The sequence below is a fragment of the Lepidochelys olivacea genome, assembly GCF_965140295.1.
Source record: "Lepidochelys olivacea isolate rLepOli2 genome assembly, chromosome: 6".
Taxonomy (NCBI): Eukaryota; Metazoa; Chordata; order Testudines; family Cheloniidae; genus Lepidochelys; species Lepidochelys olivacea.
In genome coordinates this window covers 38,019,976-38,039,129 of record NC_140416.1, presented here as the reverse complement: position 1 = coordinate 38,039,129, position 19,154 = coordinate 38,019,976, and the positions used below count along the sequence as shown (strand labels likewise).

Genomic DNA, 19,154 nt, shown 5'->3' with positions numbered 1-19,154 from the left:
ATTGTGACAATCAAGGTCAGGACACCCCACAGGGAGAAAAGGAAGTCTGAACTCCAAAGAATGAGCAACTGAATCAACTGTTTGTATACAACTCTATATAAAATATGCCAACTAAGGTCTTTTATGAAAGCTTGTAATGTTCTGAACTTGGTGGTAATTAATATCCTGAGGGAGCTTTTTGCCCAGCTATAAGATTTTTCTCTCACTAGAGAAAGTTGTACTTAGTCCACACAACCTGATAATTGTTAAACTGCATCTGAAGGCGAGCTGAAGAATATACCTTTCTCCCTAGAAGGATAATCATTTTGGGATCCTTATCTCTGGCCATTGACTTAGGGGATCAGGCTGCTACTAAAGATGAATGTGAAAAGAAATATTCAAACCTTTTAGGGAGAACTTGGTATTTGTAGTCTGATCTTTTAGACATTGCTGAGGACAATGTGGAGGGTCTGTCACAAATCTTTAGCAGGTTTGAGAATACCCTCATTTACTGGCATGGGCAAGCAGCCATGACAGACTGGATGAAAAATGTTGAATAATTTATAGGACCTTTCTTGATTGACTTCAAGGGATACGTCTGTCCTTCTTTTAAGCAAGTCTTGAAAGGCCTTAAAAATCACTGTTTGTGGAGCCAAAGTGATGGGTTGATTCTCATATTCCTCCACAAGAGCCGCCTCCTCAGAATGAGGAGCCTACTCAAGTTCTTAGACAAGCCCTTGGTTAGATGGCTGCACTGTGTTAGATTGTTCCTTAGGGGATGATCTATTCCTAGATCTGGGTCTAGATGAATAAGGATCCAGAGATGCTGAGTGTTCCATCATGACCAGTAAGGCCAAAACTGCATCCCATAATGGACAGACACATGATGTCATAAAGGTGGAAATCAAGATGCTTGAAACCTCTCAGAAGCATGAGATCTATCACGAGCGGGGCTCCTTCTTAATCCCTTTCAGGAACGAGGCTGAGACAACAAAGAAAAAATCTAGGAGAAGCGTTTCTACTGTTATGAAATGATGATGATGCAGACAAGCAGATTTTCCTCCATGAATGATGCAGCTCTCTCAAGAGTTGCAACAGAACAAGGAAATCCAGACTCCAATGTCTCAGCAACAGATGATGGTACTGCAGATGATAGTCATAGCAAGATTTTCATAATCTGTATCGTTGGTTCTGGTACTGGAAGGGACAAAGAGCAAGTAGAAACTGGAGAAACATCCAAGAGTGGAGGCTCCAGATCCAGCGTAACCACTATGTTCGCAGAAGTTGTAAAAGCAATCTGTGTTACCAAAGCAGCAGTGTCAGTCACAGTGGATTATTGATGTGATACCAAAGGAAAGAGCAGGATTCCAATTTCTGAAGAGACATGGTGCCGATCCAGTTTGGAAGGAGCTGGCTTGGAAACATAAAAAGATGAGACAGACTTTTTCTTGCCTAGTACCAGGGATGGTGACCACTGTCAACAAGCAACATCAGAAAATCCTTGTTACTTCCTACCTCAGGCAGCAGGAGCCACTGACTGACTTGAGGAGGATGGAAGGGAATGACCAGCATGCTTTTGAGAAGCAAGAGGTCTCTTAGAGGCAGAAGACCTCCTAGCTCCTAGCATAGGTTTCAAAACAGTAGATTATTCTGAGGAAGAACTTCAGAGTCTAAAACACTCCTCTCATTGACTTCTCCATTAAAACACTTAAGCGGGTATCACAAGTTGAGCTGAGCAGGAAACGTTTTTCTCGTTCTGCAAGCATTGAGATTTTGAAACATTTTCCCATCTTGAATCAGGACAAAAAGTCAAAACCTCAAAAAAATTTGCAAACCAAAAATCTGAAAAAACATTCAGATTGGGTCAAACAACATGTTTTGTTTCAGTAATTTCAATACTTTTTACTCACCCCCCTATAAAATAACTTAAATTTCTGAACAAAAAATGGACCATTTCATTTTGAAAATGTCAAAGCAGGTTGTTCTGACAATTTTTAAACCTTTTTCAAAAATGTTTTTAAACAGGAAATTCATCGAAACCATCCCTTTCCTGTGAAAAGTTTCTGTGTTGATGAAATGGCCTTTTCCTATGAAAAAATCTTTTACTGAAAAATTCACTCTAGCTCTAGCCACAATCTGTGTACGCCCATCACTCACAGGCATACCTGATTTGCCTGCAGGACAGATTTTCAAGTCCAGAGACAGAGACTTAGCCATGACTTGCACTATCAATACAAAGAGGGTCAGGAAAAAGTAAATTTTAAAATATTTTTTTCTAATGGGCACCAAGTAAAATATTATACTAAAAAGCAGCAACACAGAGTATCTAAAAACCCTGTCCTAATACTATCTAAGATACTAACAGGGAAGCAGACAAGACACTGTGTAGCTCCATCTTGCTGCAACACATAGTGATGACTACAGCTGCTCTGCCCTTTATGCCCTTGGGAAGGGGGCATAAGAGCATGCAGGGGGCATGCTCAGATACGAAATACACTGCTGGCTAAAAGATTCCAGGCTTGCATTCATAGGGCATATACATTTATAGTGGGATCTGTATGGACAAGTTCTCAGAGAAGAACTAGTGATTTGAGGTTCTTCAATAATTGGAGTGCACAATCTGGGGCACTTTAAAGAGGCCTGATTGCTAGAGAGTGCTGAGAACTCCACCTCTGAAACTGCTCCATGTACCAAGTTAAGCATCCAAACAATGATCCTAAAATCACTAACAGTGTCTTTTGAAATTTTACGTCTCAGCAACGAATATATTGTTTACATTAACATTAAATTATTCTCAGTGTTCATATTAAAAGTGCTCACTGCATTTGACACTGACTATGTTTGAGACTTAACAGCTCTGAATAAGACCACTTCTCATATGTGCAAACATAATAAGGCACATTATCTTCTGAATTATGTTAGCTCTGGAGTTAGCTACAGGATGAAAGGCCCATGTCATCTCCGCAATGAACCACACAAAGTAAACATATTTTCCCCACATCAGCTAGAGTCACAGCATTAGCAGTGTTTTGTGATTGATTATCAGGGGAGTGTTGCTGAGAAATGGATTTGTATCTCAGCTTTTTATCACTGTAACTTGCAAAAAGCAAGTTCCTTATTTACAGACCTTAGCTGTATTAAATGATATTATTAGGTACTACTTCTGTTTAAGTGACACAAGGGCTTAGCATATTGGTGGCTTATGATGTACAAGCTGTTTTACTCTGATGATTTCCCTTTCACTTTTTCAGTTTCTAAATAAGAGCTGCAGTAAACAGAACATATGGTACAAAAGAAATTAAAGCAAAGGTAAATGACATTAAAACAAAGGCAAAAACAACAATAGGATATTCAGGATTTGAATTATAATCCTGGATTACATATTACAGTTTTACAAAAAGGAATTAGAAAACTTAAATCATAATTAGTTAGTGTTTTGTTATAACTTTAAAAAAAAAGTATTCAAAATTTTAATTGTTAACAAGCCATTTTCATACTAACTCTCAAGATTTAGATTTTGTAATTTAACTGAACTAAATAAGATTGTTTTATAATGCATTTAAATATCAGATGAGTCACCTCAAATCAGCTCAATTTTTATACTTTACAAGTCAAACCACATTTTCTCATGATAAAGTAGCAAACAATCTTTACAAGAAAGTGTTTACTGAAATAATCTACTATAATAAAGTATATTTATTTCTCTATGTATTTGTTAACATTTCCCTCTACTAATAAATGAAAGACAATTACCAAACTACTATTCACATTGTCGCACTGATAAGAAAAACTGCATGTTATTAATTTCTCTAAGAGCTTATGCTTCCCTTTTATGAGTTCTCTGAATACAGGAAGTTCATTTTCCTTTTTTATGCAAATAGACAGAGGTTTATGCACCTGATTTAACCTATCCCTTGAAGCAAGTATGCCATTAAGACCCTGGTGTAAGAAAGCACTTAAACACACACTTAACTTTAAACACATGCTGAAGCCCCGTTGAAGTCAATGAGACTTAGGCTATGTCTATACTATGCAGCTTTTAGCGACAGGGCTGTGTCATTACGGCCGTATCGCTAAAAGGCACACAGTCTAGCCCAGAGGTGGGCAAACGACAGCCCACGGGACAGTCCTGCCCAGCCCCTGAGCTCCCAGTTGGGGAGGCTACCCCGGCCCCTCCCCCTCCCCTGCTGTCCCCTCTCCCCCACCGCCTCAGCTGCCAGTCCTGCCACTCTGAGCGGCATGGTAAAGGTGTGGGGAGCGGGGGGGAGAGGGTGTTGGATAAGGGGCAGGGACTCCCGGGGGGGGGGCGGTCAGGGGACGGGGGGGTGGGGTGTTGGTAGGCGTGGGAGTCCCAGGGGGGCTGTCAGGGGGTGGGTGTGTGTGGATAGGGGTCAGGGCAGTCAAGGGACAGGGAGCGGGGGGGGGGTTGGATGGGTCGGGAGTTCTGAGGTGGGCAGTCAGTGGGTGGGGAGGGGGCCAAGCTGTTTGGGGAAGCACAGCCTTTCCTTCCTAGCCTTCCTAAAATTCCATACAGTTTTGCAATCCCAATGTGGCCCTCGGGCCAAAAAGTTTGCCCACCCCTGGTCTAGCCACTGTTTGTCAGCTCTCCTGCCGACAAAAAGCTTCCACCCCCAATGAGCGGTGTTAGCATTGTCGGCAGGAGAGCGCTCCTGCCGACAAAGAGCTGTTCACACAGAGCTTGTTGGCAAAACTTGTCTTTCTGGGGGAGGGGGTTTTTTAACACCTCTGAAAGACAAAAGTTTTGTCATTCAGTTGCCAGTGTAGACATAGCCCCAATTACATGCTTATGTGCTTTGAAGAATCAGGGCCTAAATCATAACCATCAACTGCACTCTAGATTTAGGACCCAATCCCACAAGCACTTACACAGGAATAAGTACAGCACACAGTAAATCCTCCTAGTGTAGATGAACCTGATATGGGCAATAAAGTGCTTTTGCTGGTGTAGTGGCAGGAGGCAGGGTCGGAGTCATCCACTGATTGGAGCACTGCTCATCCGAAGGCCACAGTCTCTGGCCTGCTGCACAATCGCATAGCGTGTGGTAAAAGTGTGGATGGAGGATCATGTTGCTGCTCTGCAGATTTCCTTAGTAGGGATCTGTGCCAGGAACGCTGTTGATAAAGCCTGTGCCCTGGTGGAGTGCGCCGTGATCGGGGGTGTGGGAACCCCCGCCAGGTTGTTGCACTCACGGATGTGGGATGTGATCCATGACTAAATGCATTGTGATGACACGTTGGCCTTTCATTCTGTCTGCCACCATCACGAATAGCTGGACTGAATTTCTGAATGGCTTCGTTCTCTCGATGTAGAGAGCTAGAGCCCTGCAGAAATCTAGTGAGTGAAGTCTCTGCTCCCTGCTGCTAGAATGCGGCTTAGGGTAGAACACCGGGAGAAAGATGTCCTGGTTGATGTGAAACTGCGATACCACCTTCGGGAGGAAGGCAGGATGAGGTCTGAGATGCACTTTATCCTTATAGAACATGGTATAAGGGGACTCTGAGGTTGGCGCCCTGAGTTCAGACACCCTCCTGGCCAAGGTTATCACCACCAGGACCGCCACCTTGTAAGAGAGGTAGAGCAGGGAGCACAAACACATCAGCAAGGGCTCAAAAGGTGGTCCATGCATCTAGAAAGGAGCAGGTTGAGGTCCCAGATTGGGACAGGCTGACGGACGTTAGGGTATAGCCTGTTGAGTCCTTTTAAGAACTGGGTGACCAGAGGTTAGCAAACACAGAGCAGCCCTCCTCACCCAGGTGAAAGGCCGAGATGGCGGCTAAGTGCACCCTTATTGACTATAACGAAAGCCCCTGCTGCTTCAGATGTAGGAAGTAGTCCAGAATAAGAGGCACTGATGGTAGTGTCGGGGATGAATGGCGCTGCGCCAACCAAATTGAAAAATCTCTTCCACTTAGCAAGGTATGTGGCTCTTGTAGAGAGTATTCTGCTGCCAAAGAGGACCTGTCTAAACTAGTCTGAACAGGAAAGCTCCACTGGGTTCAATCATGGAGCGTCCATGCCATGAGAAGTGACTCGAGGTTTGGATGTTGAAGATGACCATGATCTCGTGTCAGAAGGTCCAGGAAGAGCGGCAGGGTGATCATGGCTTCCACGGACATGTCTAGGAGAGATGTGTACCAGTGCTGATGAGGCCAGGCTGGTGCTATCAATATGACCTGAGCTCGTTCCCTCCAGATCTTGAGGAGTACCTTGTGAATGAGCGGTATGGGCAGAAAGGCGTACAGAACACAACCCCCCCAATGGAGGAGGAACGCATCTGCACTGGAGCCCAGACTGTGATTTTGGAAGGAGCAGAACTGCTGGCACTTCCTGTTGTATCTCATGGTGAATAGGTCTATCTGGGGAAAGCCCCACCTCTGGAAGATTGAAATTGCGACGTCCGGGTGAAGGGACCACTCGTGGCTGTGAAACAACCTGCTGAGGTGGTCCGCCAGCTCATTCTGTACCCCGGGGAGATACAACGCTTGCAGGTGTATTAGATGTTCTACACAGAAGTCCCACAGCATGAGGGCTTCCTGGCACAGAGAAGAGGAGTGTGCACCCCCGTTTGTTGATATAGAACATTGCTGTGGTGTTGTCCATCATGACAGATAAACATTGTCCCATTAAGTATGCCCGGAAGGTCTGGCATGCCAGGCACACCACTCTCAGCTCTCTGACGTTGATGTGGAGAGCCAGATCAGCCTGAGATCAGAGACACTGAGTCCTGCAGTCTCCTAGATGTGCTCCCTAGCCCAAGTCTGATGCGGACATCATTAGCAACAGAGATGGCTGCATACTGGTGAAGGGGATCCTTGAGCATACTTCCTGAGGGTCGAGCCACCACAGAAGGGAGTCAAGGACCAGGCGAGGCAGGGTCACTATCCTGTCCAAGCTGTCCCTGGCAGGGCGGTACACTGACACGAGCCATGACTGAAGAGGTCGAAGCCTGAACCTGGCATTCTGCACCACATAGGTACAGGCAGCCATGTGTCTGAGAAGCGTCAGGCAGTTTCTTGATGTGGTGGTGGGAAACAGTCTGAGGCCTCGAATGATATTGGTCAGGACCTGAAAACTCGCTTGCTGCAGGTATGCCCTGGCCTGGGCCAAGTCCAATATTGCCTATATAAATTCTATCCTCTGGACGGGGGACAGAGTCAATTTTGCTTTGTTTAGAAGGAGACCCAGGTTGTTGAAGGTGGCTCTGATGAATCTGACCTGAGCTTCCACTTGGGTCTTGGAGCAGCCTTTGATCAGCCAGTCATCGAGATAAGGAAACACCTGTACCCGGTGCCTGCGCAGAAATGCAGCAACAACTATCATGCACTTGGTGAAAACATGAGGCACTGCTGACAGGCCGAATGGGGGGACTGTAAATTGGTAGTGGGTGTTGTTCATCACAAACCTGAGGTACTTCCTGTGGGGCTGGGTGATCGCGATATGAAAGTATGTGTCCTTCAAGTCAAGGGTGGCATACCAGTCTGCTGGATCCAATAAGGGAATGATGGAGGCCAGAGAGACCATGCGGAACTTGAGTTTCTTCACAAATTTGTTGAGTTCTCACAGGTCCAGGATGGGCCTAAGGCCGCCTTTGGCTTTCGGTATTAGGAAATAAAAGCCCTTGCCCTAGTGCTCCTGAGGAACCTTCTCCACTGCCCCTAAAGATAGGAGCGACTGCACCTCCTGTATGAGGAACTACTTGTAAGAAGGGTCCCTGAAGAGGCAAAGGGGGTGAAAGGGCGGAAGAGCACAGAATTGGATGGAGTATCCAACATCCGTGTGGAGCATCCATCGGTCCAAGGTGATATGGGACCATGCATAGTACAAAGGAGATAGTCGGGATGAGAAGGTAAAGTGGGATGGATCCATTGTCAGGTGTGGTACACCATCCTCGACCGTGCCTTCAAAAGGCCAGCGTGGCCCCTGAATCGGCTTGGGTTGTCCCGAGTCCTGGCCAGAGGGTTGGCGCAGCCTTCTCCTTCCATTCCAATTCCTCCTTCTGGACCCGTCTTGGTGGTTCTGTTGACCAAACCACTGCTGGGACTGTGGGCGGAAGTGTCACGGCTGTGTTCAAGAAGTATAGTGGCCCAGGGACCTGAGGGTAGCTCTGGAATTTTTAAGACTGTTTAGTCCATCTTCTCTGAGAAGAGAGTCTCACCCACAAAGGCCAGGTCTTGGATGGTTTGCTGTACCTCATAGGGGAGGCCAGAAACCTGGAGCCATGAGCCCCTTCTCCTGGCCACTCCAGTAGCCATAACTAGGTGCCGATTCTGCCCAGTCAAGTGTTGCCTCAAGGGACGCTCTGGAGATCAGTCTTTGTTCCTCAATGAAAGGCGAAAATTCGGTGCGAGAGTCTGAGGGAGCAACTCCATAAATTTAGCCATCACTAAGCAGGCACTGTAGGAGCACCTGCTAATGATGGTCTGTTGGTTGGATATTTGGAGTTGCAGTCCCCCTGTGGAGTAAATCTTTCGCCCGAAAAAGTTTGAATTTTTGGGCATCCCTATTCTTGGGCGAAGGGCCTTGAAATCCTTGCCTCTCACGCTGGTTAGTGGCATCCACCACTAGGGAATCAGGCTGAGGGTGGGAACAGAGGTGTTCATAGCCCCTGGAGGGCACAAAATACCAGTGCTCATTGTGCTTGGCCGTAGGTGGCTGCGAGGCAGGGGTCTGCCAAAGGGTAATGGTCATATCCGTGATTGTCTTTATCAGTGGTAAGGCGGTACAGGCAGGGCCGGAGGGAGCCAGGATGTCCACCATAGGGTCCACATCATCCACAACTTCCTCTGCCTTAATGCCCAGATGCCCAGCGCAGCAGCTATTGCAACACCCTGGAGTCTTCCAGAGCTGGGGCTACTGAAATGCGAGCTAGGGCCTCATCTGGTGCGGAGGAGGAGACCACCAGGGGAGGTGGTTGTTCCCTACCATCCCAACCTGAGGGATGTCTTGACCCCATGGGAACTGCGGTAAGTTGGCCTGGTCCCAGTGCTGTGACAGGGACGGGTGTCGGTGCCGATGCCAGGCCCCACACCAGTGCCGGTGCCTGGTGCAGCATGTGCGCTGGGGTTCCTGTAGGTGCCGTTGCAGCCAGAGCCAATGATGGAGGCGGTGTTGGTGTCGAGGGTGCATTGTGCGTCGTAGCCGCAATCTGGGCCGCTGATGCCTCTGGTGCCAAAGTGGTCAATGTCGGTGCCACAGTCGGTGCCAGTGTTAATGACCGAGGCACTGGCTCCGGAGCCAATCGTGACGGAATGAACGTTGCAGATGCCACTGATGCTTCACCCAAGCAGAACCCCTGTCTCCGACCCTGGGCTTGATGGAAAGCCCACAAAGTCCAAAAGGGCCACTGCGGTGGATTTAGCCATTGAGGGGCCCACTGCATTGGGTGTGACCGCATATGGTGCCTTGAGGAGGATCTTCTGCTCCTGCTATAGTCGGAGCAGTATGAGCCTGACTCTGACTCCGAGTAGGAGGACCAGGGTGGAGCTGCTCTTTTCGAGGTAGAGCGTCGAGAAGCAGGGAACCAACTGCGCTCTCTGGATGGCAGTACTGGAGAAGAAGGGTGCCAAGGCGATGGGGATTGGTGTGCCATCATTGCCGACTTTCCCTTTGACTGCACTGGGTGCTGGGATGGAACCTACCAAGTTGGTAGGCAAGAACAGAGCCGTGAGCCTCATTAGGTCCTGCACCACCCCAGAGACTTCTGAGGTGGATGGGAATGGTAGATGCTCCCATGGGTGTGGTGAGTGAGACGGGCCCGGACTCGACTGACTCGCTTGGGCAGGAGTCAACGTGGCCTGACTGAGGTGCCACTGATGGCTGGTCCCTGGGTCTTGCCGAGGGAGATCAGCCTCTCTGACCTTTTTTCCTTCTGTGCTGGCAACTGGGACCGGTGCTGAAGGCTGGAATGTTCCCGAGAGGCTCCATGATGGTGCCGAGCTTCCTTGTCAACATCTTTCTTCAGCACCAGATCCTTCAAAGATGGAACGGAGCACTTCGTGCCTAAGACAACGTGCTGGGAGCAGGATCCCCAGCGCCTGGGTCCGACTGAGGTAGGAGAGCTGCCTCCATAAGGAGAATTTTGAGACTCTGCTCCCTTTACTGAATGGTTCTTGGTCGGAATTCCTGACAGATCTTGCAGAGGTCTTTCTGGTGATCCTCACCCCGGCACTGTAAGCAGGAGGTGTGAGGGTCACTTTTTGGCATGCGCTTTGAGCAAATCTGGCAAGTCAAAGCCCAGGGATAGTGGCGTGCCCCGGTAACAAATGTGGGGGGAAATGGGGAGGAACCCCCAATAACTGAAACTTATAAAGAACTACTACACTATACTAACTACTGGAAACTGACTATGTACAGCATATAAAGCACTGCTAATCCACTTGCCGAAGCAAGAGAAGAGGAAGGGGAAGTTCCAGCTACTGTCACTGGTGGTAAGAAGGAACTGAGGGGGTGTAGGGTTGGCAGGGCTCTATATTGGGCGCCATGAAGGCACGACTCCAGCGGGTGCCCAGGCCGACCCTACGGTTGCTAGGGAAAAATCTTCCAGCTACTAAAAAAAGGAGTATTTGTGGTAGCTTAGAGACTAACAAATTTATTTGAGCATAAGCTTTCGTGAGCTACAGCTCACTAAGGTGCCACAAGTCCTCCTTTTCTTTTTGCAGATACAGACTAACACGGCTGCTACTCTGAAACCTTCCAGCTACTGTGCACGTGCGCACGCAGACACCTGACTGGAACTGACATGAACAGGCACTCAAAGAATATATATACCCACATTCTTAAAAAAAGTTTTTTGTTGAGGTGTATCCTGGTGTCAAAGCCAGCCAGCTCAGAAACATATTTGTGATCAGTATGTTTTCAGAAAGAAATGCCCCTGTAAATCTGGTTTTTTTTCATGATAAGAGGCAAAGTACAACCTTAGATAGTTCACCCTTTAGAAATGGAATTTTAAAAATCATTTTACTAAAACATTCTCGTATCAGTAAACTAAATGGAAAAAAATTAATACAATAATAAAGCTAAGTGTTTTAGAGCATGTAAAAGTCAGGAAATCTAGAAGCTAGGAGTCCTACAGCAATACTAAAGATCTTATTTGATTCTGTATTGAATTTGAGACTGAGGGGCAACATTCAGTGACAGTGTGCTTCAGAGGGTATTGCAATTATATCTATAATTAAAGAATGTCAAGTCAGATATAACATTATGACTTCAGTGCAATGATCAAGCCGGAGAAACTAGACTGTGAGGGGGAAAATCTCTTATTCAAATACAAATATAACATAGAAAAATACTGGCTAAGCAAATAACTGTGTCTAAAATTTTATTGTAAAATTCTCAGTGAGAAAGTTTTCTAATGTTAAATAAATCACTGTTTACACATGATGATGGGTGAACTTTTAGAGTACTGGAGCAAATGGCTCTAGTGTTCATACCAATAACTGAATTTTTATTTTTGCTTTTCAGTGTAAGTCCAGAAATAGATTATGAATATGGATTATTCTACACAGAAATAAATGTTTCCACTTACACTATAAAACATTTTTGCAATTGTAAAGCCTTTTTGATACTTTGAGTCTCTGAAGATATCCCAGAATGCCACCATTCTGTGACATCAGATATCATCTGTTACAGTGAGACTTCTACTAGTTGACGTCATAATGCTGACATTCTGGAATGTCTTCAGAGAACCAAGAAGTAGAAACAGGGAGAGAAGGATTTCATCGTGGGGCAATTCAAAGCATATTTGTGGACTTTCACTCAGTTTTCATTTCATTTGTCAGAAAATGCCCTCTCTCGTTTGTAAAAATTTTAAATTAGCTACATATTTAATAAAGATTAATATGTCATGACTCAATTTCACTGCATCGTAAGTGTTGATATTCTTTACTACTATGCATTTGTCCAAATATCTGAAATTTTGTGAATAGTCTATTTCCTGCCAGACTCAATTTATAGCTAAAAAGTAACTTCTAAATCTTAAATTCAGTAATTTAAGAAAATGTCTAGGAAAAGAGAAAAGGCCATTACTATAAAAAAATATGAATGCTGATTTGAGATCACTAACACCACAAGTACTCTGGTGGATGGAATGGGAACGGGAGGTGTAGGAGCCTAGCAATTCATAATATGGACATGGCTTGAGAGTCTTGCAAAGGAGAATGAAATTTTTTGTTTTAGTCAACTTGATTTATGATACATTTTTGATGGAACTTGTATTAAAGAAGGTAAAATACTTGTTTGCAATGCTTGAACATGACAAAGGGGAAATGAACAAAAAAGGAAAATAGACTATTTCAAACTATAGATTCGCTCTTCTGATGAGGTGCGATCTTGTGATCAGCAGCTATCTTCCTCTCTTTTCTTCCCTCCATTTCTGAAAGAAGCACTGTTTTGAAACTGATAACAGTGCCTAATAATAAATGATCCCATTCCCCCCTCCCCATTTATACACAGAAGTGAATTCAAGAACAAATTTAGGGAGGGTAGTAGAACTAGATTTGAGAACACACTTAGGTTTTAGGTCCCAGGTATAGTGGTACTGATGAGCACAGAGATCACAAGCTTAAAATCTGTAAGATATTCCAACAGTAACTTCTGGCTGATGCAAGCTGAACACCATTTCTACTGAAATGGATAGGAGGAAATTTCTTTTTGGCTCACAGGGTCAGCAGCCTCCTAGAAGCAACTGTGATAAATATGCTGCACAGATTCTACTGGTATCAGACTAGTGTCTCTACTAACTGAGTAAGCTTACTATAACATCTAGCCATTAGTTGGTGGACACCAGAATCCAAGAAAGGGAGGGGGGAAGAGACTAATTTGCTCAATCCTTAGTATTTCTTGCTTCGCAAGTCACTCAATGTGTCATGACTCCCCACCACCACCAGGCTTACAAACAGTTTAGCCAAAAAGAAGGTTAAGTGTTGCAAAGCCTGCCCCCATAAAAGGAGAAAAAGCAGTACATTTTAATAAAAATAAAAACACCATCACATTGGACTATTTATTGTGAATTATTAAAATACTGTAAGGTTATATTAAAATTTTCTTGTGAAATGAATTTGGCAGTCTAACAAATACAACATATATTCAACATGATTAATAGTCTTTGCTCATTAAAGAGTTTATGAGTGAATGTACTGATTGTATATTCAATCATAGCCTAATACAATATACATACAATACATACTACATACGCACATAGCCTAATACAACAAACTGAGAGGTACCAAAGTATAGTACACTTACCAGGATAAATTTTAAAAGACCGAATATATTAATGTATAATATGTAACATAAAAAAGTCTTAGGTAAACTATTAACTACTTTTGAGATCTATCTTCAGTGGCAGTTGAGTTTCCTAATCACATCACAGGATCAAGTCCTTAGTCTCAGAAAACATTGTTCACTAATAATTTATGGGATAAACGAGAATGGTGTCTTACCTGGAATTTTCTTTATAAAAACATCAGAGAGACAGTCTTTTCAGTGAGTGTTCCGGTCTCCATAGGAACTGAAGGCAGACCAAATCTTTGCTCTGAGTCCAAGCTTTGGACTGCCCTCCAAGAAGAATATTCCAGAATGATAGTATTTTTCAGCTATGGACACTAGTGAGATAAAAGTTTTAAAGTGCTATTCAACTCAAATTATTTACAGCCGAGCCTTGCAATGAAGTTTAAGGATTTCCTAGGAGAACATGCTAGTCGGGAAATGGTGTAAGCAAGAGGGAACATTTCTTGCCCTTCTGCTTCCTGTTGCTGTCTCAGACAGAGGGTTAAGACAAAGTGCTTCCTCAGAAAACTAAATGGAAAAAAAAATTAGTAGTTTTGCAACGAAACTCCTTGAAGCCAATGAGAAACCAGTGTGAAATTTAGTCGAAGTTATTTTCAAATACTGAGAAAAGCTCTGCTATAAAAGAGAGTCCTTGAGTCTGCCATCTGTACATTTGGAGGCAGAAAATTCTGTAAAGTTCTTCCAGAAAGGCAGTTCCAAGCAAAGAACAGAATAAAGATCTGGTCTCCCTCCAGTTGCTATAGATATGGAGGACCACCACTCAAATTACGCTGGAATGCTCAGGAACAATGTTCCAGCCCTTTTTGGAGGAGCTGGAATAGCATTCCAGTACTTCTGAGCCTGCTCCTCACTCCAGAAGGAGAAAGAAACAGCCACCTCTCCTTCTGAAGTGGGCCTGGAAGTGGAAGAGGTGGATGAGGCAGAAATAACATCTCTTCATGCTGCCTCTTCCAACTCTTCCACTTCTGGGCCCACTCTGGAAGGAGAGGTGGCAGCTCAGTAACCTGCAGCTGAGACCCAGGTTGAGGGAGTCCCCCTCAGTCCCACCAGGGTTCCACCAAGGTTACCGAGCCGCCATCTCTCCTTTCACAGTGGGGAGCTGGGCCTGGCAGTTCTAGCATTTCATTTTTTAGGACTCAAGAACCATTGTGAAGACTGTCTGACATACAGTGAACAAGAATGCACATTAAGAATCAAATTTCATAAGAAAAGTCAGCTACACATTGTCAAGAATTATCAGTATTTAAATATGAAGTAGCAGCTTCTACTTTAATAATGTTGACTGCATATTAAGTAATCCTGGATATGATTTACAAAATAGGAAGTTATACTTACGTAACTGTGACTCTTACGGAAATCTGAAGGACTGCTTATACAGACTTTGTCTCCTTCCAAGCCAATTACTCTTTTACAGATATTTGATTTTGGGTCATTTGGGCTTTTTGCAATTACAATATCACCTCTGGGGGAACAAATTGTAAAGAAATGTCAATACAGAACACCCTTTGGATGAATATATATACAACCAATAATTAATAGTCATTGAATTGAAAAAAATATGTATTTCTTATTGAGAACCACTGCCTATAATTTCCATTTTTTCCCATGACAACTCAGCTAAAAGGACCAATTATTCTATATATGTTTTAAAAAGCACATTTGAAGAAATTCAAAGTATACTACTTGAACAACAACAAAAATACAGCTGATGGTCATCTGACGATGCCCTGAACAAGTAAAAGCCATTTACATCAGTGTGTTTGCTGCCTACTATACACAGATCAGCCTCAAGTTTCTTGTATACACCAACCTTCTTCAAATCCTCTGCAAAACCCTCTTCTTTCAGGAAACCTTACGATGTCTATTTCCAAGAGTCTGTTATCCCCTACATTACTTCTGTTTACCCTATTGTCCCTTAGTTGCATGCATTAGATTGTAAACTACAATAGTCAGAGCAAGGGCCTTGTTTTTTATGTGGCTGATGACCACTATGTACATATGCATGCTCCATAAAATAATAAGGTGGCATAGGGACAATATAATAAATGGTACTTTCATCATTTCCGGTGAGAATCTCTCCCCTAACTTCCTGCCTGGAATACTAGCAGCAATAACAATACTAGCAGCTCACCATATAGGACAAGATAAATGAAAAATAGGAAGTCTTATTCAGTGTGATGTTCGTCTGAGAAACGTGGTTGGAAGGACACAAGGGATTTTCAATCTTTTGGCCAAAATTCCAAAAGTGACATGCACTACGTCCCAGGAGAACTCTGAGTGAAGTAATCTTGTATCGTGTGACTAAAAGCAAAACTTTTAATCTGTCTTCCCTTCTAGAGATAAAGTGAAATGAGACTGGCACTTACAAAAAACAATTAAAAGAAGATGAAAACAGGAAAAAAGACAAGAGACCGTGAGTTGCTAGAGGGAATACACTGGAAAGGCAATGGACAGAGCAATAATCATTATCATGACAAACTTTAGAAAACTAAACAAAGCAACATACTTCTGAATGCAATAAAAATGGCGGCTAAGATTCTCCGAAAAGACAATGTCAGAATTTTGAATTGTTGGTTCCATTGAAGGTCCAGAACACTGTAAATTTAAACAAAAATTACTATTTGAAAAATATTTTAACTTGTATAATACTTAAGAGATTATTTGCAAATAAGTCACCAAAAAGCTATAATTTGGGGGAAAACAATAGACTAGATCCTTAGCTGTAGCCAAGGAGTACAAGACACATTTGAAAAGGGAATGTATAAAGGTTCCCTTTGAGCTCCCACAACTTAAGTGTTATGGAAATATCAACACATTGTGCATCAGTCTACTCTGATCTCCAACAAGATCGCTCTATGCTGCACCAGCTGCCAACAATCCCAAAAGGCCCTTACAGCAGCCAAGGATCATCAGGAAGTTGTGGGGAGGATCTGCAGGGTCCTCTCGCCTGGCTCCTTTCCTCAGCCATTATGAGGGGGAGTGGCAAAGAAGTTGTGACAGTAGCTCTACACCATCATCAACTACCACCAATTTCTGGGGTGCCAGGTTTACTAGATTTAGTGCTGGTAGAGCTAAAAACAGGATTGGGAAAAAATGCTTTTTTAAAGAGCTATTTGTGGTCCCAGCTTTCTGCAAGGTGCTCAATGCCTTTAACTGAAGAAATGAAGCATGATGTTAAACTGCTGATAATATTAAAACTTTCCACTATTATAATAAAGTTCTGATTAAATGCATTATCCTTATTAGCATGAAAATGTAAATTACCACAACAATTCCTCCAAGGTACTCAAAGGCACAGTGTGCTATGCAGCCATATTGAATGGTATACCCCAGAAGTCGAAAGGTTTTTCCCATGACATCTCGAAGCATAGCACAGAGTTACTGTTGTGCAGCTGGCCCTAAAGTATATTAATAAAAGATACATAATTAGTCAATACACTTTAAAAAAAAAAAAAGTCACAGTTGCTCAATGTGTTCGGTTTTTAAAACGGCAGTCATATGTAATATTTCAGATTAATGAGAAGACAAGGAGCAAATTATTAGAAATAATGGAAATATTAACTCACTGAGATGAACAGCACTTGTGGTTTCGAATAGTGTGCTGTTTGAACTATAATCCCAACAGTGTGTGGCTAATACACAGCTCTATGACTATTTCACTGGATGAAGAAAGTACAGTTGACTGACATGCCCAGCATGTAACTGAAATGGTTTGGATGAGAACTAGTGGGCAGCTGAAATAAGGGAAAGTGGTTTAGGCATGGGGAACTAATAGCAGGAAATGGCAGAAAATGTCTTCTCCCTGGTCTGGGGGCTTTTGTTACACAAGTTTGCAGCTGGGCTTTCTTGCTGGATGTGCAGATATCACTGGTCAAAAGTATATTTTCTATCTGTACTTAAATGGAAGGTTGTGATCATTCCTTTCAGATGTGGAACTTGGCACAGTTATTTTTTGCCTCTCACCTGCATACTAGACTACAGCAAAGCACTTCATTTGGGGCTACACCTGAAAACCACTTATAAACTTCAGCTGGTGCAGAAGTGGCAGCCCACAGAGAACATAATACCTGACCCAAGAGGCTGCCATGATGCAATTCAAGGTGTTTGTTCTGATCTAAAAAGCCTGAATGATTTGAGTTCTGCATAAGCTAAAGACCAGCTCTCTCTTCACACACTACCCCAGCTAAAAGATTTGAGAATACAGTATTTCTTGTTTTATGTCTGGGATGGAATGGACTCACTGCCAAAGACTGCAGAGGAGAAGCACATAGAAGGGACATTTTCAGCTATCATTTTTCTGGGAAGGAGTTTGTTTTGTTCTACTCTGGTCCATTTTCTGAAGCTCCACTGAAACCTGGAAGGAAGATGGTGCCTCAGCAGAGATGAACCAGCTTCTTTCAGTGAGAACTGGGGAAGCCTGCAAGTCAGGAGAGGAGGTGGTGGTACTGGTCATAAAAATCTCTGCTTCTGGATTCGCTGTCACTTGGATTACTAGCAGATGAGGACTCACCCAGTCATCCATACAGGTGGCATCCACCACATAGAATGAACTTAGGATATAAGAGAGTACCAATATATCAGAGAGAGGATATATGTATTCACTTTATTAAAATTAGTGGTGTGTTTAAGTGGCATTTTTCACAATCCAGCAAAGCATTTACGCACATGCTTAAATTCTTTGTTGGATCAGGACCTCACAGCTAACTTTTACTATAAAATGCTTATTTCTCAGCTAAAATGATCTTCATGTTGGCTACCATGAAATAGTTTCTACCACCTTACTGAAGGACATCTATGTCTTGTGTAACTTCTTAGGGCCCCATCCTACAAGGTGATGAGTACCTCTTGAGAAGCAATTGGTGCCCTCAGATCTGAAGTCAAAACAAGAGTTCGGAACTTTAGACTGTAAGGTCTTTGAAACAGGGAATGGGTCTGATTTTATGTTTTAAAAGCAGTCTGTAAGTTTATGATAGTATATTTACATAATACTTATGTGATTATTTTAATCAAATAAAGAGATTGTATCTTAACCACAGTTCTTTTTCAAGTGCTGACATTACATTTTAGTTTTAATAAGAAACACTTCACAACCAAAGAGAGAATTGTTTTTGTTAGCAATGACAAACATTTATGGCCTAATTCACCACAGGAAACTGCAGTAATCAATCTGTCCTTTAAAGGTGACTTCAGTGGGTACACTGCACTGCAAAAAACCACCTGTGGCAGCAGGTCTCAGAGCCTGGGTCTATAGACTTGCACTAGAGCTTGGGCTCTGAAACCTGGCAAGGGGGACAGATCTCAGATCCTGAGCTCCAGTCTAAGTGGGAATGCCTACGCTGTTACTTGCAGTATCACAGTGCAAGCCCAAGTCCGTATACAGGCTCTGAGACTCACTGCCACAGTTTTGTTTTTGTTTTTTGCTGTGTACACACACCCAGAGGGACCATTCACATGAGTAAGGGTTTTCATGACTAGACCTAATATGAGGGAGAATGCATCAATCTGACTGGAAAAAAGCACCCCGCACTTGTTAACAAGGCTTTATTTAGACACCAGGAAAAATAAGAAAATTGTGGATATGAAAAAAAATTGAGAATCCTGAAGCTTTTGGGTGTGTCCTTATTTTTTGGTGCATTGTTCAATACAGTAATATCTAAATTCTCAGTTTTCCACAGAGCTCCTATTTAAGAAAATAAGAAAGCCTATACTGATCAACACCTTAAATTTCTATAATTCTAGTTTACCAAAATATAGACAACACTATATAAACAGACATTCTGCTGCTCTGTTGACCCAGCCTTGCAAGAAAATTCTAGTCAAACCAGGAGAGAAAGTGCCAACTTTTAAGACTAATTAAAACTATTGA

At 43.3% G+C, this 19,154-nt stretch overlaps 1 protein-coding gene across 7 annotated transcripts in view; it reads right to left on the bottom strand.

The window, feature by feature from the left end:
* IMMP1L (inner mitochondrial membrane peptidase subunit 1) overlaps nucleotides 1-19,154 on the bottom strand; it is a 74,530-nt gene that overhangs the window by 17,373 nt on the left and 38,003 nt on the right. For all 7 annotated transcript variants that reach the window (XM_084631201.1, XM_084631199.1, XM_084631200.1 and 4 more), the window contains 3 exons: nucleotides 16,553-16,686; nucleotides 15,795-15,883; nucleotides 14,624-14,750 (listed from right to left, as the gene is read on the bottom strand). In XM_084631201.1, the coding sequence (XP_084487327.1) occupies nucleotides 14,624-14,750; nucleotides 15,795-15,883; nucleotides 16,553-16,657 (321 nt within the window). In that variant the 5' untranslated portion in view covers nucleotides 16,658-16,686. The remainder of the gene's footprint in view (nucleotides 1-14,623; nucleotides 14,751-15,794; nucleotides 15,884-16,552; nucleotides 16,687-19,154) is intronic.